At 36.0% G+C, this 26,336-nt stretch overlaps 1 protein-coding gene across 2 annotated transcripts; it reads right to left on the bottom strand.

Moving 5' to 3' along the window:
- Nucleotides 1-879: 879 nt before the first annotated feature.
- On the bottom strand, nt 880-26,336 carry cstf3 (cleavage stimulation factor, 3' pre-RNA, subunit 3). Of its 2 annotated transcripts, XM_067389664.1 has the most exons (22): nt 26,158-26,336; nt 24,037-24,138; nt 23,792-23,887; nt 18,958-18,990; nt 18,174-18,271; nt 15,147-15,213; nt 15,035-15,069; nt 14,806-14,932; nt 14,390-14,467; nt 13,299-13,461; nt 11,519-11,628; nt 11,263-11,379; nt 10,511-10,585; nt 10,082-10,225; nt 8,000-8,038; nt 7,579-7,681; nt 7,065-7,134; nt 6,356-6,551; nt 5,471-5,618; nt 5,219-5,313; nt 5,019-5,079; nt 880-1,558 (listed from the first exon to the last, which is right to left on the bottom strand). In XM_067389664.1, exons 1-22 carry the CDS (start codon nt 26,182-26,184, stop codon nt 1,356-1,358), a joined length of 2,187 nt encoding a protein of 728 aa, XP_067245765.1. In that variant the 5' UTR covers nt 26,185-26,336; the 3' UTR covers nt 880-1,355. The 2 variants fall into 2 exon arrangements, with proteins under 2 accessions (XP_067245765.1, XP_067245766.1); XM_067389665.1 differs by lacking the exon at nt 8,000-8,038.

Below are 26,336 nucleotides of genomic sequence, written 5' to 3'. Positions count from 1 at the left end.
TGCGTCCCAATTCGCATACTTGTGCACTATTCTATATCATTTTGTAGTATAAATAATGTGAGTCGTTTTCACACTGAAAATTCCAAAAAGAAAAGTTACATTTTAAATACCAGGATGATGCACTTAACTAAAAAATAAATAAAAACACTTCATGCACTCAACTGATTTAAAGGGATAGTTCACCCAAAAATGAAAATTCTGTTATCATTTACTCATCCTCGAGTTGTTCCAAACCTGTATGAATTTCTTTCATCTGCTGAACACAAAGGAAGATATTTGGAAGAATGTCAGGAACCAAACAGATCTCGCCCCCAATTTACTAGCATATTATTTATTTTCCCTACTATGGTAGTAAATGTTGGGTGAGATCTGTTTGGTTACTTATATTCTTCCAAATATTTTCCTTTGTGTTCAGCAGAAGAAAGAAATTCATACAGGTTTGGAACTACTTGAGCATTTTTGGGTGAACTATCCCTTTAAATAAGTAGCAGAGGGGGAGGAGCTATCAGACTCTGATGTGTAATGGCAAAAAATAACCTAAAATTCACACACTACACAGTTGAGTACATAGTATATAGTGTGTCATTTGGGATACAATTACTGTTATAATTCAACAAATGTAATGGTTTAAAATTACTAGCCAAAATAAATATTTCTTCTCATTTTGAATTGATTTGAGTTAAATCTGACCTGGAGATGTTTTTGTGGGATTCACACATTGGTCTTCAAAGTGATGTGGTGTACTCAGTACAGCAGTGCACAAACAGCTTCACATCTATTGCACTATAGCGCATCCTAGTGGTGAGCACAAACGCACTGAAGTTTGTTTCAAAGCTCACGGACACGTTTGGCACACAGTGAAGTAACACACGCATGCAATTTTTATCATTTTGTTTTATTGGAAGCAAGTTGTGTGTGATCATCAGTTCACTACAAAAGGAGTTTCAACTCTTCCATCACCAGCAACTACACATGGCAAGTTCAGAACTATGAGGCAAATCAGAATAAAAACTTTATACAGTATAAACCACCCAGTTTTAAAAAATAAAACTGTTAAAAAAAAAAGAAACTTTGAAAGCACTGAACCAAAACGAGATCAGCGATGACGGGTACGAGATGGACTTGTGATCTCTAGCGATGAGTCTGAAAGCCCTCTGAAACACGAGTCGACACTGAGGGACACGTTTCGTTCTCGTCCACTGGCTGCGTCGCTGTAGGAGCGCAGGTTCACAGTAAACCAGGGAGGAAGCTGGAGTCAGTACGGCTTCAGCGAGCTGTGACACACGGGTGGGTTCGGGTTCAATCGTCCTTTGTGATGTTCAGGTGCGTGTGTGTTAGTGTGTTTTCGGGTCAGCTCATCGGATCCTTTTCTGCTGTCGCGCCCGATAGATGTCGTGGATGGGAGGTGCGATAGATCCTTTGTCTTCCTCCTCGTCTGAATCCGCGTTAGGCCTTTTCAAGGACTTGTTAGCAACAGCGTGGTTTTCCACAGGCCCGTTTCCTTCGCTGGTCATCTCTAACTGTTTCCCAGTGATCAACTCTACAGCAGCATCTACAGCTAGAGAGAGAACGAGTTTGTGAAGGTTTAGTGTATAATCATTACGGTTGACAGACATAAAATGTCAAGAACACGTACGTGACATATTTCACCCCAAAACTTGTACTGCATCATGACATTATGTTAGGCATGTGTGACAATTAAGTACCCCAATCTCATTATTTGAATGAAAAAAAAATAAAAATTATATTAATTATGCCATGAAATATCTATGATGGTAGTTTTCAATATATGGCTTTTATGTTGATTTTAATTAAATTATTTTACAATAATAATAATTTTCACTTTAATAAATTAATGAGAATCTATCAAAAATACTAAGAATTACATTATTTTACATCATATTCATGGCAAAAGGCCCCCCATTCTCATTAACACAATGCAAAAGTACAATATATAAAAATAAAATATATGTAAACATTAGTGCTGTCAAACGATTAAATCGTGATTAATCACATCCAAAATAAAAAAAGTTGGTTAACATGTGTGTGTACTGTCTACATTATATATAAATACACACACATACATGTATTTATTTAAAAAAAATTTACATGTGTATATTTATATTTATATACACATGTGTGTTTGTGTATTTATCTATATGAATAATAATAAAAACACAGTACTCACATTATGTAAACACAAACCTTTATTTTGGATGTGATTAATCATTTGACAGCACTAATAAACATAAAAATGTGTCTGAGTGAATATCATAAACCCCAAAATTCCCAGAAATGTATATTACTTATACAGTGAAATATCGGTAATAGTAGTTTTTAATGTACTGCTTTTATGTTGATTTTAATAACAAACAAAATGCATTATTTTACTTTTTTTAAATCTTTTTTATGACAATCAAGCCCCTCCATTCTAATTATCATAATGCAAAAAATATAGTATATAAAAATAAAAGTATCTAAACATAAAAATATATTACAAGTATACACTACTGTTTAAAAAATGTAGACTTGGTAAGATTTATAGGAGTATATAAGTATATAATTCCAATTGTAAAATGTTTATACCGTGTAGTAATATTTATTGTACCATTTAGGACAGCAGATGTAATGCATGTTTATTAAAAAAAAGTTACAATTTATTTTAAGGTGTCCTTCTTACAGTGTAATTCTGCAATTTAGTACGGAGTAATATTAAAGGATTAGTCCACTTTCAAATAAAATTTTCCTGATAATTTACTCACCCCCATGTCATCCAAGATGTTCATGTCTTTCTTTCTTCAGTCAAAAAGAAATGAAGGTTTTTGATGAAAACATTCCAGGATTATTCTCCTTATAGTGGACTTCAATGGCCTCCAAACAGTTGAAGGTCAAAATTACAGTTTCATTGCAGCTTCAAAGGGCTTTAAACGATACCAGACGAGGAATAAGGGTCTTATCTAGCAAAACGATCTGTCATTTTCGGAAAAAACTAAAAACTGTATATGCTTTATAAACACAAATGATCGCCGTGCACTTGCTTACGCTTTCCGCATTCTTCAAAAAACTTACGCTGTATGTCCTACGCCAGTGGTTCTCAAACTTTTTTCCCAGTGGTCCGCACAATGGTCCAAGTGCAGGTCTCACAGTCCGCATATAATTTGCATATGACGTCACCAATACAAACCAATCAGATTTAATGTTATGGTATTAGCAGATAATACTATTATTATACTAAGATGTTGCACACAATAAATAACAAATAAAAACTAACTTACTGACATTAGCTTTACAATAATAATCAGTAATGCTCAATGAATACACAAACTGTACATAAAATCACTTTAAGTTGCTATTTAATTCTGTATGACTTTATGACTCTTTTCAACAGCATCGCAATAGTCACCAAACAATCACATAAACGCCTTAATCAGCAAATGTTACTCAGCTCTTTTTACAAACAACACTGAGCGCACTGTAGGCTAATTACAATCTCTGACGATATCAAGCGTTCTGTCACGTCGCAATCCCTCGCGCAGCATCGGATCCGCGAGCGCGCGCAGAGTTGGGCTCATCCAGCCGCGGGTGCGCTGATGCGGTTATTTTTACTGATTTAAAATACATCAAACAAACACGTCGAATACACAGTTCAGTCTTCTGAAATTGTAGGTTTTGCTTGTCAAGTACTTTACTACAGAGCAAACAGGAAGGCTGCCCATCTCGCTCATTAGGCCTAACAGCAAACTGATTCTTCCATTCTTCTTACCTTTGCTGCTGATGCTGCGACTCTTCTTGTTTGCATGAGTTCCTTCATTTTATCTTCCACATTTAGCTTTTCTCCTTTAATAGCAAATTTGATCATTTTGAGGCTTAAATCTTTTTTACAAAATTAGCCTAACTACTGTTTGAATTCTTCCAAAGCGCGCACTTGTGTTTGTTTCGTTAACTGAGTGAGTGCGTCATTAGCCTACGTTGCCTGATGTCTGAAAATAATAAATGCTCACCAAAATTATTTTATATGACAAATAAAGCATTATAGCTCATTTATATTTATTTAATTCACTTTAATTTAAATTTTAAAACAAAAATAAATTGTATGCTATTTTTGTTTATTATTATTATTGTGGTCGGCATATCGCGGGCAGCATTTACATTCGTGACGGGCCGCAGGTTGAGAACCACTGCTCCACACCCATTCAAACGCTCGCTGCGTCGCGCAACTCATATCCAATTACATCAAAAGTATATGCTCACTGGATGTCATGGCAATCGAATCACGGAGGAAAACTTTAAATATCTCGCCTTCGCTTTAATTTCGGACCATTTCCAAAAAGACATAAAACACTAAACAAATGATTTTGACATGCGTTTTTCAAAGTAAGAAATCCAGATTTTTAATCCCTTACACACAGTTACTGCTGTTGAAATACGAAATGGAAGCAGGTCCGGATTGAATTCCCTCCGGAGTCCGGACTTTGAGAAGTGCTGTCCTACGCCTTCCCTATTCTACTTACAGAACGAACGTGGCGGCAGTTCCATTTTTTCCGTAAGTAGATTAGGGAAGGCGTAGGACATACGGCGTAAGCATTTTGAAGAATACAGAAAGCGGAAGCACGTGCAAGAAGATAATGTGTGTTTATAAAGCATATACAGTTGTATTTTTTTTTTTTTTTGAAAAATGACAGATCATTTCTCTAGATAAGACCCTTATTCCTCGTCTGGTATCGTTTAAAGCTCTTTGAAGCTGCACTGAAACTGTCATTTTGACCTTCAACCGTTTGGAGGCCATTGAAGTCCATTATAAGGAGAATAATCCTGGCATGTTTTCATCAAAAACCTTAATTTCTTTTTGACTGAAGAAAAAAGGACATGAACATCTTGGATGACATGGGGGTGAGTAAATTATCAGGAAATGTTTATTTGAAAGTGAACTAATCCTTTAATTAACGTGTACTTACTATAGGGCTAGGGTTTGGTTTCATTCATTATGAATGAATAAATGAAGTAATGATATTACTTACTCTCAGGCAATACACATCTTCTAAGAGAATCCATCAGCTCATCTACTTGTACAAAGGGACCCTGAAAACAAAAACACACGTACGCACACATGACCTCCTGTACAATGACAAGTCTTTGGTTAAATAACATGAGGATATTCTGACAGTCATGCTACTGTTTGGTCTAAAGCAGTAAAGAGAAGACGAGATGTTGAACTGACTGTAAAACAGCTGGGAGGAGGCAGCAGCTTCATGAGGATGACAGCAGTGGGAGGGACAGGAAACACTCCTCCAGGAACAGGATGTAGTCCAGGAGCTGTCAGGAGCACATGTGACCAAACTTAGCAAAGCACAACAAGACCTCAGAGTACAATCGTATGCACCTGTACAACTTTATTGACATGTAATTGACATGATTTAGACCAGGGGTTTACCATTAAATGTGTGTGAGGTGTTGATGAAGTCATACTCACGTGCCAGATGACGCGGCTGGAAAGGAACCATCTGGCTGGTGTCAGGTTTGGGGTACTCTGGTTTGCGGTCGGCCTCGTCTTTTAGCGCAGGAGTAGAAGGAGTGACCACCGTCTCCGGGATCATTGCGTATTTGGCACGAGACACGTCCTGCCAATCAGATGATGGAGAATGTTTAGATGGTAACACAAGTTAGTGATGTATCAAGGCCCGATATACTTCAAGCAAAATCAACGAACAAACTGGTGAGACGTCATTTTTAACAAAATCAGGCCAAAACGAAATTTGTTTGGAGTTTGAAACAGCTTGCCAAAGCAAACTTTCCTGAAAAGATTTCTCCGGCTGTTAACCACTTTTGAACTATCATTGGTCCGTGGTGATTATGTAATAAGTAGGTGTGGCTTCTTTGACATGGAAATCTTCTCAGGTTCATTTCTTCTGTTCAGTCTGTGGAGGTCAGACGTGAGTGAAAAACACACTGGAGAGCTGCTTTATCGTAAAAAACGGAAGTTGTAATTCTCAATTAAAAGCATTTTAAAAAGTGGTAAATTATGTTTTTTTTGTGTTGCTTCAGAAAATTGAGGTTAAACCACTGGAGTCACATGGATTACTTTAATGATGTCTTTACTACCTTTCTGTGGCTTGAAAGTGGTAGTTGCGCAGATTGACAATGGAGTGAGAGACAGCTCTCAGATTTCATTAAAAATAACTTAATTTGTGGTCCGAAGATGAACGAATGTCTTACGGGTTTAGAACGACATGAGGGCAAGTAAGTGATGACAATTTTCATTTTTGGGTGAATTAAACGAAGAACTGTCAGGAGTATACCAGAGCCTTTCCAATGACTGTGAATTTGTGAATTAAAATGATTATATTTCTTATCGTACCTTGTAACCAAGGGCTTTGAGCTCACTGGGGGAGCAGGGATACAAATCCATGAACTTGTATCTGTCCACCAGTAGAGCCGTCTCCTTTCCCTCATATTCATCTTTAAAGGCCATGAAACGCCTTCGCTCCACCTTCAGGATACTGGCCAAGTCCCCGATGTTGCTCTCAAAGGCCAAGAAACGTGCCCAGATTTCCCTGTTACGCAAAACCACATGTAAATGTGCAGGCATAATTTCCGCTTTTGCCTTGACGACATTTCTAAAATGAAAGTTCAAATATATACATCCGAGGAGATTGTTCAGCAAATATTTAGCTTTTATTCAGTCACAGGACAAAAGATGTAAATAACCATATGCAATCCACATCATATGGCATATTTTTGAATCCAACTGAGAAGATTAATTTTATTTTACTAATCCAGATATTTCAGATCAACACAACCCCTTCCAATCCAATTCCAATCATAATTTAATTCAGATCGAGCTCAATCGGATCAATTGAAGTATTTACTTGAAGGCTTTTTTAAATCCGACTGAACCAGTCCGTTGATCAATGATTAAGTTAAATCCAGGGTTAAAATAGCACAGACTTTAACCATTTTAAAGTGAGAAATGCCCAGCATATAGTCAGCAATGTTTAAGAGCAAATTAAAAGCAGCAGATGGTATATACTTGCGTAAAATAAAAAGATCAATAAAATCCCACTAACCCAGATTTCTCAGGGGAAAGACTGCCGGACGTCAGGACTCTCTCAAACAGGACTCTGGTGTTGTTGTCCTCTGTGATGGAAGGAAGGGCAAACAGCTCAATAATTCACTGTCATTTTTTAAAAAACTCATTCCTGGTCAGGCTTTTTACTTCTCTTTTTTGGTAATAGCCTAGCAACAAGATAAACACGACCGATGTTTACTGCAAGGCAAACACCATCTCCTAGCTATCTACTTCATAAAGCGGACGGATGGTTTGTTTGGTCTGATAAGCACTCCTGAGTCAGATATCATCTTCTGTGCGTGTAAATAAACAGTCATCTCAAGGACGTGTCAATGATACGCAATCTCACGATGCTTTGGCTGAAATTGTTTTCAGTGTTTCACCTAACATGATTGTATGAAATGTGACATTAGAGCAGTACAGGCTTAATAAATATCACTGATCGTTTGGGCGCAGATTAAAAGGAAATTGCCAAAAGTGTGTATGAAGGGAATCGAACGGTGTGTGCTTACCGTTTAGGTGAGAGAGGTAGTCAATGTACGCCAAAATGTACTCAGGAATGTCACCGTATTTCTTCAGTCCAAGCTCAAAAATCTTAAAGGCCACAGATTTGTCCTGTCGGCAAGAGAACAGTCATTTTGATAGTCGGTTTTGTGTGTCAGGATATTCAATTATTTAAAAGGAAATTTCTAAATTAAGTCATTATAATGTTTGAGGGGCATAAAGAAAAATAAGGGGCAAAACCTAAAATAAAATACAGGTGGTGTAACAAAGTGAAGGTCTCTTTATAAAAATATATATATTTTTTTTTATCAAACAGACTTTGAATAAATAATGAATAAAAATGACAGTTTGGCTTGCTTCTTTCTCTTTAAAATAATACACACTGACTTAGTTTTGTTTTAAAATATTACTAATATTTCATCAATTTACCTCGAACATCAGTGAGGTGTAACAATCATCCAGGATGCTCTATTGTTGTCAAATAACAAGAAAAGAAACCCATAACAAGGAAATGATAATTACAGGAGGTTTTTTACTTGGTTACACCAACCTGACATTTTTACACCATGGTTACACCATGAAATCAAAACTTTTGTAAACAACGAAATCTTTTAACTTTTTAAAATTAACATGAATGCCGTTAATGGTATTCAATATTGTCATTGACCCCAAAACATATGCATTTCATATATACACCACCTGACATTTTTTCAGTCAAGATATCGAACAGCATGAAAAAAAAAACATTAATACAGTTAAGGTTATTTTAATGTTGTCATCGACCCCAAAATATATGCATTTCATATATACAGTACCGTTCAAAAGGTTTTTTTTTTTTTTTTTGTCAAAAAAAGTATACTTTTATTCAGAAAGGATGCATTAATCAAAAGTCACAGTAAAAGATTTCCATTTTAAATGCTGTTCTTTTGAACTTTCTATTCATCAAAGAATCCTGAAAAAAATCTTGAGATTAAAGTTGTTAAATTGAGAAAAAAGTTGAGATAAAATGTTGAGAATAAAGTCATTAAATTATGAGAAATAAGTCGTTAAATTATGAGAAAAATGTCATTAAATTCTGAGAAAAAAAGTTGAGATAAAATGTTGACAATAGTCATTAAATTATGAGAAAAAAGTTGTTAAATTACGAGAACAAATTTGTTAAATTACGAATTTGTTCTCATAATTTAACGAATTTTTTCTCGTGATTTAATGAGTTTATTATCAATACACGAATCTCGACTTTTTTATTGAAATTTAACATCATTTTTCTCATAATTTAACGAATGTGTTCTTATAATTTAATGACATTTTTCTCGTAATTTAAGGACTTTATTCTCAACATTTTATCTCGACTTTTTTCTCGAAATTTAACGACATTTTTGTCATAATTTAACGAATTTGTTCTCATAATTTAATGACTTTTTTCTTGTAATTTAATGACTTTATTCTCAACATTTTATTTCGACTTTTTTCTCGAATTTTAACAACTTTAATCTCGAGATGGTTTTATTTTTTTATTATTGCTTGGCCCTAATCCTCTACCATACAATTCTGACTTTTATTCTTGCAATTGCGAGTTATAAAATCAGAATTGCCTGATATTAAGTCAGAATTGTGAGATATACAGTTGCAATTCAGATTAAAAAGAATTTTTTTCTGAGAATTGCGAGACAAACTCACAATTGAGTCTTATAAAAGCCAGAATTGCGTGATATAAACGTCAAGTCTTTTTTCCCCTCACAATTGGGCATTATAAGTCAAGTCAATTTTTATTGTCACATCACCACAGCACATGTGCCTTGGAGAGTGAAATTCTTGGGAGCGTGCTCCAGAAAATTACAGAAACAGTTAACATATAACCATACAGACTTCAACAAGTAAAAATGTGCAATATGCACATACATATAGTCAGTACACACAGTGTACTATTAGACATACTTACAGTTAGCACTACACTACACATTATACTTAGTATGTACATACATACATACAGTTAACACTACACATTTTACACTATACCCAGAATGTACACCTACATTATGTAGACATATATACGCATAAAAATATGCTGAAGTGCAACAGTGCAACAGATTGTACGTGAACATGCAATTGCAGTTTATATCTCGCAATTCTCACTTTATATCATGCAATTTTCACTTTATAACTCGCAATTGTAAGAAAAAAAGTCAAAAATGTGAGATAGTCGCAATTACCTTTTTAATTTTATGTTGGAAACAAGCTCTCATAGTTTTCAACATTGATAATAATAAGAAATGTTTCTTGAGCAGCAACTCAGCATGTTAGAATGATTTCTGAAGGATCATGTGACACTGAAGACTGGAGTAATGATGCATATTTCACAGTTTTACTGTTTTTACTGTATCTTTGATCAAATTAATGCAGCCTTCCTGAGCACGAAAGAGATTCATTTCAAAAACTTTTTAAAATCTTACCAGCACTAAACTTTTGAACGGTAGTGTCTATATAACAGATGAGCGGTGCTGATGTTACCTTGCTGCAGTAGTATTCCATCAGAGCAGCAGTGACGTACACATGATGCCGTGTGCGAAGATCCTCTCTGGCCTTCTTAAAGATGGAGCGGCCAGACTTAATGCCTTCAGCTCTTCTGGCGAATTTCATGTACTGTATATAAACCTGAACGAATCAGAAACATCAGAGGGTCAGTCTCTTTATTAGCAGAGACAGCAAAACAAACACAAATGTTAGGGCTCATTCATTCATTCATGACTATGCAGTGTTATATTTCAGGCATCCCTCATATTTGTGAACGATAAATGATTAGTGGAGAGGAATTTTAAAAAGCATTCAAAACATATTCTTGAATCACTCAAATCAGACACAATTTAGGTTTATTATTGCTATTTTTTTTCCATGTCAGTGTGAACCCAGACGTTTGTCTCCAAAGAGAGCTTGACTTACCAAAGTAGGGTCGATATCTTCTATCGCCAGGAGACGGTTGTATATGCTATGAACCTTCTCGTGCTTCATGCGACTCTGCGAATCAGATCAGATCAACACTATAAATGGTCAAAAGTTGAATTGTCATTACAGGGAACAGGAGTTTTCTTGCCCCTTTGAAATAAAAGAGTTTAATCAATTAATCTCCCTTCAGATTAATGAAAGCTAAGCAAAAAATAAAAAATAAAAAAATCATCAAAATGACAATCATGAGTAGATTGATTTTGTCTTTAGTCTTGACTTTGATTTTATGGTTTACTAGAACAACAAAAACATTATTTTTCAAATATTTGTCTGTAAGTAACTGTTTAGTTCCTGTATCAATGAAGACCCTCCTGGCCAGCTGGACCTGTGTTGTGATTGGTCAACAATTCAAGCATGATTCCGAAATGTCACACCCCTTAGCATATCCGTGAGTTTCAGCACACTACTAACTAACTCAACCAGGCCTCAGCCTTTTATTTTATATCAATTAGTATAGAAGATGTAAAGGTACAGTAGCAAAACGTCAATTGTTATGGTCAGACAACAGAAAATGGGTGGAAAGATGTGTCACATAAAACTAAATTCTGGCTTTTTTTGGTGCAAGAGACCTTGACTAACATAAACAGACCTCACTGAAGGCCTTAAAATGTACTAAAAGTGTAGATTATTGGCCTTTTTAAAAGGTCCAACAGCTTTGGACCTGAGTCCATGAGTTTGAGAGGTCTTACCTCTTCATAGTCTGCAAAAGAGAAATACAGCAGCATGTTCTTCTTGAGCAGAGTTCCTATGGCACGCTCGTAGATATTAGCTGCCTCGTCGCTGAACAGCTTGGCGTTGTTCATGTCCTGAGTGAGGAGATCAAGAGTGAAAGAAAAAGATCATGGAAATGTACACCTAAACAACGAAATACAACCAAAGAGAAATCATTTCAAATTCTAGAACCATCAGTAAAACATTGTTTTATATAGTGATGTGCAAACCAACCCCTTTTTCTGCAAGAAGTTTGCTGGACTGTTCCAGGTACTGGGCCGCCTCGTACCAGATGTCAGGGTGATGCCCGAGTACCAAAAGGCACTGCTCATAGGCGAACATCACTGCAAGTGACAAATAATATAGTTAGATACAGACAACTTAACAACAAATAACATCAGACACTGTCCTCCAGCATTCAGCATGTGACTAAATTCTACCCAAGATCTCAAGACTGAATTTCACAATGCACTTTAGTACATTTAAATCTGTTTAACTTTTATATATGTGTATCAGTACATTTATATCATCGCAAAATGTAAACTGTATTATTGCACGGTAGTGGCCAAAAGTGATGTCTGGAGGGGATATTTGTTTTTAAATGACTCTACAAGCTCGATTAAACTATCAAAATATAAGAAAAAAAATTAATTATGAGGGAAGAACAAAACACTAAACTTAGTTTAGGTATTTATCTGACAAATTATTTGGAGATAAATGCAAACTACAGCTACAGGTTTTATTTTATTATGCAAAAAAAGAAAAAAAAAATGCATAGAAAAACAAAAAGCATACAGACTTACATTGACATACATAGATATCACTTTTAGCCAATAATATATATTATATGCAACTTTATCCAAATTCACACAGTACACTCGTGTATATACATATACTATATAGCAAATATCAACTGTCTGATATCTATTTCATTGTAAATTTGAACTTTTATCACCCAGCTCTTAAAGGGTTAGTTCACCCAAAAATTAAAATTCTGTCATTAATTACTCACCCTCATGTCGTTTCACACCCGTAAGACCTTCGTTGATCTTCGTAATACAAATTAAGATATTTTAGTTGAAATCCGATGGCTCAGTGAGGCCTCCATATTTAAATCGGATTCATGTGAATACAGTGGTTCAATATTAATATTATAAAGCGACGAGAATATCAATAGCAAAATAACAACTTATTTAGTGATGGCCGATTTCAAAACACTGCTTCATGAAGCATTGGAGTATTGTGAATCTTTGTGTCGAATCTGCTGTTCGGAGCGCCAAAGTCACGTGATTTCAGCAGTTTGGCGGTTTGACCCGCGTTCCGATTCATGATTCGATACACTGATTAAATTATGCTCCGATGCTTTCTGAAGCAGTGTTTTGAAATCGGCCATCACTAAATAAGTCATTATTTTGTTTTTTTGCTGCACCAAAAGTATTCTCGTCGCTTTATAATATTAATATTGAACCACTGTACTCACATGACCCGATTTAAATATGTTTTTGGTACCTTTATGGATCTTGACAGAGGAAATGACAATGCTCCCTATGAAGGCCTCACGGAGCTATCGGATTTCAACTAAAATATCTTAATTTGTGTTCTAAAGATTAACGGAGGTCTTACGGGTGTGAAACGACATGAGGGTAAGTAATAAATGACAGAATTTCCATTTTTGGGTGAACTAACCCTTTATTATGAAGTGTGTCCAACAAAATACAGTAGGGTGATATACTTTATACTATATAGCAAATCTCAACTGCTTGTTTGCTTGCATCATCGCAAAACGTAAATTTTATAAATTATTGTCCAGCTCTAATCTGCTAAAGGCATGAAGATATTAGGATATTATTATAAACCAAACATCATGATTTTCTGTAAAGTTGCTTTGAAACAAAATCTATTGTGAAAAATGTTACAGAAATAAATGTGACTGGACTACAGTCATGCTCGACATTTGATTAAAACAGCAGTTGGTTGATTGTCAGAACATGCTGCTCGTTATTTATGAATCTACCTCTCTTGGTGATGAGAGTCTGATCTTCGGTGCGCAGTGGGTTGCTCTTCTCCCATTGGATGTATTTCTTCCACATCTCCACCTGCTGGGCCTCCTGTGGGGAGTTCTGGGGCGGCACCGAGGGGGCGTTCCGGTCCAAACCCTTCATCACAGTTTCATATTCCTGAAAGGGGTTAAAAATCACACCGTCAGCATACAGTAAGAACCAAGAGGAAAGTGATGAGAAGAAAGTGTTATTGACTTAAAAAGAGTTTTTGGTATCAAATAAAATAAGGCTACGTCTACACTAATCCAGATACATTTGAAAACACATCCTTTTCTTTACATTCTGGCCTTCATTACACAGAGACTTCGTTTTTGAAGATGTTCTCCCAAGTGGATACTTATAAAAATGCCATTTTTGCATTGTGTGAATATGTGACACATATTGTACCGATAAATATCTGTTTATATTGCCGAATATGTGCTATTCAGTGTTGCTAAAGATAAAATGTTACTTGTAAATCTTCATTTTACATTCCTGCAAAGATAACAGAAAATTTACTCGCAATTGCTGTCCTGCATCAAAACACGGGGAACTGTGGTTTAGACCACACAATGAATGGCGAATGAATGAGCGCAACTTGAACGCACCTATAAGTGGTGAGATATTTTGTTAATAAAGTGATTGTGCCTGAAGAATAGTGTCTGGTCTCTCTGAATCATCTCAGTGAGCTTTGATTACGTTTTACACATGAGCAGTAAGATGATTTAAGCGACGTTTCAGTGTGATCGAGAAACTTTTGGAAAATGCTTGAAAGCACTAGTGAGGGTGGAGAGGGTTTTGAAATGAAAACACCATTTTCAAATGAAGTGTTGATGTAGCCTAAGATTACTACTTGTAAATTGCTACTGGGGTTCATAGCCATGGATAACCAGAGCTGCAGATGGGACCATGTGCAATATTTACAAATGTTTTGTTAATTATGGTGTATTTTTATTCATGGATGGTGTATTTTTATTTATGGGTATAGGTGTTTTTTATATGCTTTGAGGACCAACATAATGACTGGCCCTGTTGCTTTACACACTTCAACCTGTGCTGAACTCACCTTGGCGACTCTCCTGGCGTTCATGTAGTCTCTGCTCCGGTCTTCAATCATCTTTTTGGCCAAGTGCACATTTATGCCCTTTATAATGGAACAAAAGCGATTTATGCCAAACAAAAATGCACAATTTTAAGGTCAACGCCATGCACATTACAACCAAAAGTGTTTCAACCAAAAGTGTTTCATCAAAAAGTGTCCCCATATTTCGGTACTCTGTTTTGGATATAAACTGTATGTGTTGCTGATTCACAAGCTTTATTTAGATTCATTTATCAGTAATATTTTATTGGGGCACAGCGGTATTTCTCTGGGGCTCATGCTCCAACACCCCTGATTACAATCAATTAAATTCCTATTCAATGTTGAATTATTGCAGTTTTCCATTAGAATAACACATCCATCATCCTCTATGTACTCACCTCTTCATATTTACTGTAGTCCCTCCACAGCTGCTCAATGTTAATCATGGGGTTGACACAGCCCCTCTGGTACACGCGTCTGACGGCTGTGATCCGCTGATTCTCAGCGTACGACCCCACGGCCTCTCTAGATGACACATACAGAGAGCTCGTCAAATGCCTTGCCTCCAATTATGAAATTCTTTAATGACTGTGAAATGGGTTTTGAGAATACAGATGGTGTACTTACACTCCTTTGAGGAAATTGATGTAATCCACCCAAATCTAAGAGGAGAGTTTTGAGTTAATGTTTATGATGCCATAGGACAAATCAGGATTAATAAAGACTGTCAAACTCTCACCTGATAGGACATAATCTCCATCCCAATCTTATCCAAAGCAAAATCATATGCTTGTGCCATCTTTTCCCTGTCAAAGAACAGAACATTTAAAGTCGCTTTCTAACTATGTGAGACAAGAACATATACAAATCACAACGCACATGAAAGTGAACAAGTTAGGTCTGTTTAAAGTAGTGATAGTGCATTATTGGTGGTTGATCGGCCTAAGAAAAAGTGACACTATAAAACAATATTCATTTAATTTCCATAATTTGGTCTCATTTGCTATTATTAAATACACTGCCCAGCCAAAAGAGTCACACATGAATTGGCACCTCTGACCTTAACCTCAGTGTAAGTCTTTGGGATGTGCTGGAGGAGACTTTACAGAGTGCTCACCTCTTGCATTGTCAATACAAGATCTCGACCAAAAAAAATGATGAACCTCTTGATGGAAATAAATGTGATTTTTGGTCAAGATCTTGTATTGGCAATGCAAGAGTCGATTCATGTGTTAAAATGATTCTTCATGCTCCCTCCCAACCATTCTTTCACAATTTGAGCCTGATGAATCTTGGCTTTATCATCCTGTAATATAGCCATAATGTTTTTCCTACATGGTTGCTTAAAAAATGAAAAGCTACACACTCCAATTAGGGTTAAAGCTGCAGTCTGTAAGTTTTGCCTCTTTGTCGCCATCTCTGTTTGAAACCTGCAATTGCAGTTATTTGTGAAATGACCATCTTTAAGTGGGTTGTGCATGGGCACGCGGATGAATCTAATGCTTTGAGGAGAATGTGTGGCTGTCAGTCACCACACCAGTGGATACTGTACTTCAGAATCACAGATTGTAGTCATGGACATATGACCAAAATAAGAATTTTCACTGGAAAAATGTCATCTGAACAAGTAACAAATCTGCCACTTTTGTTCTGACCAACTGAGAAAAAAAAAAAGCATTACAGTAATTTGCGCTGCTAACACTGATTAAATCTAACGATCGCTTTGCTCAGATAACGTCAAACCATGCAGATTATTAATATTGTTAACCTTTGTTCTCAAATTGTTAATGTTAACAATACAGCATGACTGTGTATTTAGTGTGTATTAACATTAACTGTAGATTTCAATTGCTGTACAGTCTAATCGCTAACGTTAATTTGTCATACCATACAATCCGCCATCAAAATGATAAGTTTGATTATTCCAGGTGCTGTGAGAAAAGGATATAATGATCCGTCATCTGCAGAATCCTCACGTGTTATAGCCTACTAGCCGTCTCTCATTCTTTATGTAAACAGACGTGACGTAATGACGCAAAGACGAACAGCTGCATGCTCAAATTTCCCGCAGAAACCCACCAGTACCACAAAAATTTTAAAACATTATTACATGCTTACCGTTTTGAATTGGGCTAAGGTAAGGAGATAGTTTATGTACATGCTCAAAAATTTATTTTGGATAGTTTTTAACCAAAACAATTACGGACTGCAGCTTTAAAGGTGCCCTTGATTCAAAAATTGAATTTACCTCGGCATAGTTAAATAACAAGAGTTCAGTACATGGAAAAGACATACAGTGAGTCTCAAACTCCATTGTTTCCTCCTTCTTATATAAATCTCATTTGTTTAAAAGACTTCCGGAAAACACACGGATCTCAACATAACACCGACTGTTACGTAACAGTCGGGGGCTCCGCCCCCAATATTTGCATATGCCTATGCCATTGCCAGCTCATATTCAAGCCATTAGAAAGGGTAGAACGTCTGGATGTGCAAAGCAGAATCAACAGACTAGGTAAGCAAGCGATGACAATAGCAAAAAAGGGCAGATGGACCAATATTAACTGACATGATCCATGATAACATGATATTTTTAAACTGTCTTTCTAAATGTTTCGTTAGCATGTTGCTAATGTACTGTTAAATGTGGTTAAAGTTACCATCGTTTCTTGCAGTCTGTATAATGCATAAACAACTTCATTCTTTATAAATCTCTCCTCATTAGCCGTTAGCCACGGAGCACAGCCTCAAACTCATTTAGAATCAAACGTTTAAAATCCAAATATATACTTTACTCACATAATTCGAAGCATGCATACAGCATGCATGACGAACATCTTGTAAAGATCCATTTGATGGTTATATTAGCTGTGTGAACTCTGTAAATGCGCTGTAATATAGTCCAGAGCTCGTGTGGCTGGGAAGATGCGATTGGCAGGGGGCGGGGTCGAGTGAAAATCAGTGCATAGTTAATGATGCCCCAAAATAGTCAGTTAAAAAAATTAATAAAAAAAAAAACTATGGGGTATTTTGAGCTGACACTTCACAGACATTCAGGAGACACCTTAGACTTATATTACATCTTTTAAAAACATGATCAAGGGCACCTTTAAATTAACTGTTGCCAAACATATAACATGCAAGAAACATAATAATCATTGCAATAATGACCCAATCAGACTCTTAAGCATTTGCTTATTTAAATCCAAAATTTTTTGGCCAGGCAGTGTAGTATTATATGCAATGGGTCCAAAAGTCTGAAAAAATTAATAAAAATGCATTGTCCTAATTTAACAATTTGTTCTAATGTAAATTATATAATCAGCATAACAATAAGAGGAAAGTTGAAGTGAAAAATTAACATTTTATAATTAGTTTTTTGGTATGTCCCTCCTTCACTTTAATGGCAAAACCTGATAATCATGTTATCCATAATTATTTGAGGATGTTTCAAAGAGCATCTTGTGCTTCAATTTGCAAGGTCAATGTCAAACATTTGATTAGGGAGAATCTGAAATATTGCTTATTTTAATTTTAAAGTTTCTTTTTATAATCTAAAACTATTTCTTTCTAGATTTAAATAAAGGACCAGAACTATCTGTTTTATAATTAGATTCTGAATGCCAGACTGAATTGTGGTCTCTGAGTTTTTGCCCCCACTGTATATGAAATTTCAATCACCCATCTCTCTGGATATTGCCATCAGGCACTGAAAAGGCAGTTGATTGCTACTTTAAAGCCATGAAAACACAATCATTTCACATACTTATAGCTGGGCAGTTTTCCTTTGGTTTCCCGGACATATGAGAGGTAGCACTTCCACAGGTCAATGTGCAGAACCTTCATTAAGCACCTCTGAAATAACTGAGCAAGAGATTGAACAGTGAACAAACCCATCTGACGAACAAGACAGCACCTTAAATTACAATACAGCACTGACTCATGCATACAAACAACACTGTGACGGTAGCGTTGATCATGATGGTGGTTAAATACAAAACACATATCAAAGTCAACCAATTCTAGATTATGCTCCAAAAATATACTGAAGTTGTCATTCAAAAATTTTGGCAGATAATCTGTGATCATCAGATGGCAATATCATAGTATTATGACATAATACTGAATGATTAACATTCATATTTACATGGTAATTTAAGGTATTGTGTTTTCAGAAACAAAAGAGTCACATGAGATATGCAACAAAACTGACCCTGATGTTTTGTTGCCAAACTGCATTAACAGTGAATTGCTCTCTGAACTGGGATATAACAAATAGATCCATTATAAAGAATCAAATCTGAGTTTTCTTCCTCATATTTAAGTGTCTGATTAACTGTTTTCTGGATTCAGGAGAGCAAACAGGATATTTCTAGTGAAGCAGGGTGTTATTTCACTACACCATCTTCATGTTTACTCTCCCTGAGCTTTTGAGTGCTGACCTAGATAAAGCTCAGCTTTTATGCTCTTACACCTATGTGTGTGTCCAACACGATTTCATAAGATCAATAAATTCAAAATGTGGCTTCCATGCGATAACAAATGCTTACCTTTTCAACCTTGTCATAGTTTTTAGCCTTGATCTGTGGACACATTTGAAAACCAATATTATTAAAAATATATATATATTGTCAGTAGACAGAATGTAGTAAGTTGCTCCACAGTCCACACGCATGCACACACAACCCTTTTACGGTCAACGATGTGACATTCACACAACCCTGCATAATGTGTCATGACTGGCCTCCTCTATTAACTGCATGTGATGCTGCATAGAGTCGTAAGATTCACTAGAGTTTGAAAAATACGCACATAAAACGAGTCATGGATGGGCCACAAAGCTTCAAATGGTGTAATGGATATTCCCCCGGTTTCACAGACAAGGTTTAGGCCTAGTCCCATACTAAAATTAACGTTGAGCCTTTTTAACTGCAAGCAATTTGCACCAACATATCTTACAATATGTCAGTGCCATTGTTTTGTCTCAAGATGCACACCAGCAATGTTTTTCTAAATGTTCTTATTGAACTAAAGCCTAATCCTAGCTTAATCTAAGCCCTGTCTGTGAAACCATGCCAATATGTATAAGTAAACATTCTTTTTGAAATAAAAATCCCTGGGAAAGATTTAGAATTGTCCCTATGGGTTGCATCTGAAGGTTTTACAAAGCTAATATTTTATAAACCAGTTGTGGCACATTAAGTACAAACAACTTCTTTAAGGGTTACAATAATTACAATAATTTAGAACAGGTTCACATAAGATTATTTCTATTATTCACCAACTTCCTTTGAGTGACACAAAAGTCTGTTTAACAGAAGTTGCTGCTGTGAAGGAAATTGCATGAGTGTGGTGCAGTTACATATCTTTTTTATATTATTTCTACAGGAAAATGTAGAAACTTCAAATAAATATTTCACTTTTAATAAGAGCCAACATTAAACAGCAAAAACATTGCCATAATGTGCATTCATAGTATTGAAAAAACACCAAGAAACCAATTTCTCAAAACATTTCTCAACACTAAGTTACAGAAATGAACCTTTAGTGCTCACCAATAATTATTTTATCAGCTGGCATGCCACAAATATGAAAAATAACTACACCCTGCACCATATTTTTGTGTCAGAAATAATATGCAACCACACACACACACACAAAAAAAAACTATAATGTAGCACCATGACAGTTATAAACTCATAAACACACTTTACAGTGCAAAACATTTGTTGAATATGTTTACAACCAATTTGAAGTGAAGTCTATCATTGGTCATTCTGTCTATTCCCATAAATCATGTTTTATTACCCGGCTAGATAACATTACCTTGGTGACAGTAATCAGAACAATTTGCAAGTGTTCAATAAATCACAGAAATTCTAATGTTTATTAACATAATCATGCATCCCGTGATATTTAGTGCTGGACTGATTACCAGAACTGTCACTTGCACTAAAACTCACACTGACAGAGTCATGCACCTGCAAATGTTTCAGAATTCTGATAACATATGAATGCAATTTGAGGCAACTGCACATAATGTATTGCACAGGACAAATAGCAAGTAAATGTGAAAATTCTCCCAAGTATTCAAAGATCTTCTAGAATCTAGATCATCACAGAGTCATTCAGTGGTATTGTAATTGCTGAGATGCAAATTATGATTTTGTAAACACTGTAACAGTCTATGTGGACTAACTCATCAAGAAGAGCTCAAATGCATCTTGAGAAAAGAAGTCATGGTTAGATTGGACAAGGGAAGGGGGTTAAATTGTCCAATTTAAAAACAGATTAACCAGTATATGCCATCAGGGATTGATGCATTTTCACTGATAACAAAATAAGAGGTAAAGTCAGATTTTTGCAAAATTAATTTTGTTCATTCGGAATCGCTTTGTCTGTGCAATTGTACTGCACTCTAGGGTTGTACTTTATGCAAACAAAGCCCTTTGTCCACTGCTGCCCCCTAAATAGCAGCAGCATAGGACAACCTGCTAATATTGCATAATTTGACTATGCGTGCCCTGTTATCATTAAAGCAATAGTTGACTCAAATTCAAATTCTGTCATGATTTATGTCATTCCAAACCTGTATGATTTACTTTCTTCTGTGGAAGAGACACACACACAAAGATATTTTAAAGAATGCTTCAACTGTTTTCATCCATACAATTTTCATCCATATAATGAAAGTTAATGGCAACCAAAACATTGGTCCCCATTCACTTTTATTGTACAGAAAAGGTCTTCTTTGTTCCACTGAAGAAAAAAAAAACTCATACAGGTTTGGAATGATAAATGACAAAATTTTATCCCAACTATCCCATTATGGCCTTTTCAGATTAACTCTGTGGTTCTTTGTAACATTAATCGCATTAAAGGGTTAGTGCACCAAAAAATGAAAATTCTGTAGTTCTCACCTTCATGTTGTTCCAAACCCAAAAAAACCCTTTGTTCATCTTCAGAACAATAAGATATTGGATGTCTTACTCCTATAAAAAGTAACAAAATTACCACATTCAAGGTCCAGAGTAGCAGTAAAAACATGGTTAAAATAGTCATTGTGAAAGTGGTTCAACCTTAATGTTATGAAGCGATGAGAATACTTTTTGTGCGCAAACACAAAAAATGATGTTTTTACGACTTCTCTGGACCTTGAATGTGGTAATTTCATTGCTTTCTATGAGAGATATAAAAAAAAAAAAACTCTCGGATTTTATTAAAAATATCTTGTGATCCGAAGATGAACAAAAGGTCTTACAGGTTTGAAACAACACGAGGGTGAGTAATTAATGACAAAAATTAAATTTTTGGGTGAACTAACCCTTTAATATCACTGTGGTCAGCTGTAAGAGGTTGTTGGCAGTGTGTCTGTGCTCCAGGGCAAATGATGTTAGCCTGACATACTTAACCAACCAATCAACAGCTCCAAACGAAACCAAAACTCAGCATGACAGAGTGTGAAAAATACTGGCATTGAGGCAGAGTCGCTGTGGGACATGATCACTGTGGTACTGCCGTCTCCTTGCCTCGGACACACGCATGCACGCACACTCACTGACACAAGATTATAACGCACATTACAACGACAAGCCAAACTTGTTACAGTGCATTTTATTACGGTAGGGGTAAAAAGAACAGCTTTGACTAAGGGTTGAAAAGCTTGAACAACAATTAAACAATTATTGGAAATGCTCAATCAAGTCCAGATGAGTGCATAAACACTTAAAATTGATTGGTCCATGATTGTTCCTTTATACTATTTCAATTATACAGAATCAAAATAAATATGATTTTTCAGACCCATTACACTTGTTTTAAATCCAGATGACAACAGCAAAAAATTTGCATGTTTTTGATTATCAAGATGGATATCCAAAAATAAATAATTTTTACAAAAACCACAGCTCTCTAATTGATTTATCCATGGTGAGGTCTGTTTTTAGAGAGGAAATTATTTTGTAGCTATGTGATTGCAGCTAAAATCCTAAATGACCCTTCAATAAGCTCCACTCCAATTGGTTAATGTTTCTGAGACCAGCTTTACAAAACATCCCATAGAAAGAATCAGGTGATTTCAGTAAACAGTGATTATAAATAAAATGGATTAAAATGGGCTGAAATTAATTGAGATTCTCTCAACTTTGTGATTCAGTAATGATTCAAAATTGAAGACTGCAAATCAAAACACTTTTTTGTTAAAAGAAACGACTAAATTTTGAAAGTGATTACCTATGCGAGTGAAACAAACTCTTAGTAACATTCCTACAAGAATAGTATTGCAAACTCATGCATTGGACTACGAAAATGACATCAAGTTTAACTTTATCTTGTCACAAAGATAGATGCTCTTACTTATATTATACGTGTTCATTAGGGAATGAGGCCTGAGGGTTTTGGAAAGCGCAAAACTTTTCTAAGAAAATGGTAAATCACTGCAAAGGTAGGACTGGTCAGTAATGTTACAGGACAGGTCTTAGAAAAGGGTCAATTGTAACAATCAACTAAGTATATAGAGAAAGAAAAAACAAAAAGATCACCACAACCACCCTCCACCAAAAGGTTTTCAAGAGTATAAAAATAAATTACACATTTAGTTTTCTAAACGATGTTTAATCATTTATAATTGCCAATATAATAGTCATAAATTCTAATTCTATTAGGAATATATATTTTTTTATAAATAGACCAAAAACCTAACCATTTAAGTGACTACAAGTTAACAAAGTTAGTTGAATGTAACTCTGCATCTAAATGTTACTTGTAAGATACTTACCATTACAATCTGTCCCTAAACTGCACTCCTACATATATCATATAATTATTTCTGGATGTGAATAATAAATCTAATACTAAACCTAAAAGAATGTGAGCATGTGCTGCGTTGTGTGGTGCAAGTGTGTACTTGTAAAATACCATATAACTCGCCTCAGGATTCAGACAAACTAGACTTTGTTGATGTGTGGACTACGACTCACATGTATAATATGGAATGAGGGACAAGAGAGAGAGAGGTAGATGCTAGTATGGACCAAATCTTGAGTTATTAATTACAAACAAACCACAACAACCTCAAAGAAATGACACAGGAGGCAAGAAATTGACACAAGTAATAAAGGCTAAAGCACTCCAATACCATTAAAATTGTTTTAATGCTGTTGCAGATAAAACATGCAACAATATCACCTCATAAAACTGCAAAGTATAAGGAAAAGAATGACTTGAGAACCTCTAAATGATACAAGCTATGAGAGTTTCCCTTGACGCCCTGCGGTTATTGTGCATTGGTTGGTGTTGTGTGAATATCACATTGTTGATCAAAATGGGGAGAAGCATTGTCATGCACAGATATGAAAATGTCATCAAATTAAAATAAAGTTTAACCTCAGCTTCAATGTATAGCTTCCAGAATCTGCCCGAACTGGGAAACTGGGCGACAAGTCGCTCATATGTCTTCCTTGCTTTGTCTATGGGTTGATTCTAAAAGAAGTAGAATTCGTTTACATACAGAATCATAATGTACGTCCCAAAGACCGTTTACATGAAACAGCATCAGATTCGCCCTCCCGTCCCCCTCCCAAAACATGTTACCCCCGGGGAAAAAGGAATGCAACCCTGTGTCACTAAACCTGTGCTTCACGAATCAGTATGCTCCAAGCGTCGAGGTCATATGGATTTTCTTCCAACTTCTTCTCTGCTTTCTTCACCTTCTCTGGGATGTACTCTGCCGCCTGTTGAGGGGGGAAAGAAACAACAAATGTGAAACCGGATTATCCTGAAGTGTGCGCAACATCGACATGTGTTCCCAAAAGACACTGGGGAAAAACTATTCATATTTTGGATGTATATAACCGTAATCTGAACATCAAAAGTTCTCAATCTTAAACATGAGAAGTGTGCAGTGTACTTGAAATACAGCTGGTATTTTGTAGTTTCAAAACTTTGAAAGCTGCCTTCATAAACAGCATAGTGACACCAAAAAAAAAAAAAAATCATCTTAATATACTAAAGGATAAAAAAGTTTCATGGTTCACTCTATGTTTATCTTGTTATTAGTAAACTAGATTAAAAAAAAAATAAGTATGTCAGACGAACTCGAGAAAGCCTGACTAAACATTTTAAGTGGTTTCAAAATCTTGACGCTTGAAGGTTTTCAGTTCAAAGTTAAGTCTGGTTAAATAGCTTTTAAGTTTAAAGGAACACTCCACTTTTTTTGAAAATAGGCTCATTTTCCAACTCCCCTAGAGTTAAACAGTTGAGTTTTATTGTTTTCGAATCCATTCAGCCTATCTCCGGGTCTGGTGGTACCACTTTTAGCGTAGTTCATTGAATCGGATTAGACCGATAGGAAAAATATTTTAACTTTTGAGCGAGATGCTATTTAAAACTTGACTCTTCTGTAGTTACATTGTGTACTAAGACTGATGGAAAATGAAAAGTTGCGATTTTTCTAGGCCGGTATGGCTAGGAACTATACTCTCATTCTGGCATAATAATCAAGGAACTTGATTATCCTGTGCAAGCAGGGGGTCACAGGCGGTGCGTAATATCATTGCGCCTGCTGCACCCATCGTACAGCAGCAAAGTTCCTTGATTATTACACCAGAATGAGAGTATAGTTCCTAGCCATACCGGCCTAGAAAAATCGCAACTTTTCATTTTCCGTCGGTCTTAGTACACGATGCAACTACAGAAGAGTCAAGTTTTAAATAGGAAAAATATCAAAACTCTTTGGTCATTTTTGAGCAAGATGCTAACGGTCGAATCAGATTCAATGAACTATGCTAAGCTATGCTAAAAGTGGTACCACCAGAACCGGAGATCGGCTGAATAGATTCGAAAACGGTAAAACTCAACTGTTTGACTCTAGGGAAGTTGGAAAATGAGCCTATTTTTTTTGTGGAGTGTTCCTTTAAATAGTTTCATGTTTGAATTAGTTTTAAAATGGTAACCTAGAATTTTTTAAGGCCACACAGATAGATTATATATTCTGTGTGGTTGGTAGGGTGTTGCTAGGAGATTGCTATGGGGTCACTAGGGTATTCTAGGTGGTTGCTACAGCGTTGCTATGTTTTTGAATGGTTGCTAGGAGGTTGTTATGGTGTTCTAATTAGTTTCTAGGGCGTTGCTAGGGAGTCCTGAGTGGTATTATTTGAAGGTTTTACAGATACACATATCAATAAACGGATAGAGATTAAAAATAGCTAGAATGGGTGAGAGTTTGATTAGTATTGGCTCGTTTGAGCGTTCTGTCAGTGCAAGTCTATTGATTTTTAGGTAAATCTTCCTTTCGGTTAGAAAAGATACATCTTGCACGAGTTTGGGGTTGTTGCTTTAAAGCTCTCCAGTCAAAAATTTTAGAAGAATAATAAGTTAAAATAGAAAAATAGTACGTTGGCCATCTCAAGTCAACATAATAAATCTGGATGTTGCTGTAAACAATAGTACAGGTAAAAAAAAATAAATAAAGGCATCGTGGTGTGTCGCGCTGCAGTCATACAATCGCCAACACCTAAGCAACAGCATTACGTCAACACTCGGCTCTCCTACCACCTCAACTGTTTTCCTAATTTATTACAGCAGTACAAATCAATCACTGCACAAACACTCGACGCATACTGTGAAAAGGCGTGTAATAAACCTTTAAACATCGACACCATCCTGCTTTAGGAGCGATCTCAACAAGCTAGGCCGCAAACACGAGCACTTGATTTCAAACACTCCACAATCCACAGATGTCTTTACTTTACCTGGTCCGGTGGAGTCTCGGTGGACATGATGGAATATGAGTGCGATCCGAGCAAAGAAACGTCGACTGCTCTGCTATCACAAATAACCGCAGACCGTGACTATTGCAGCATTGTTTATGTGTGCAGACTCTTTGTGCGGCCACTCGTCTCTCACCGCGCACTAAAATGGCAGCAGCGTG

Source organism: Chanodichthys erythropterus, chromosome 7 (genome assembly GCF_024489055.1).
Source record: "Chanodichthys erythropterus isolate Z2021 chromosome 7, ASM2448905v1, whole genome shotgun sequence".
Lineage (NCBI taxonomy): Eukaryota > Metazoa > Chordata > Actinopteri > Cypriniformes > Xenocyprididae > Chanodichthys > Chanodichthys erythropterus.
Note: the sequence above shows the minus strand (reverse complement) of the source record. Positions and strands in the feature narration are given on the sequence as shown.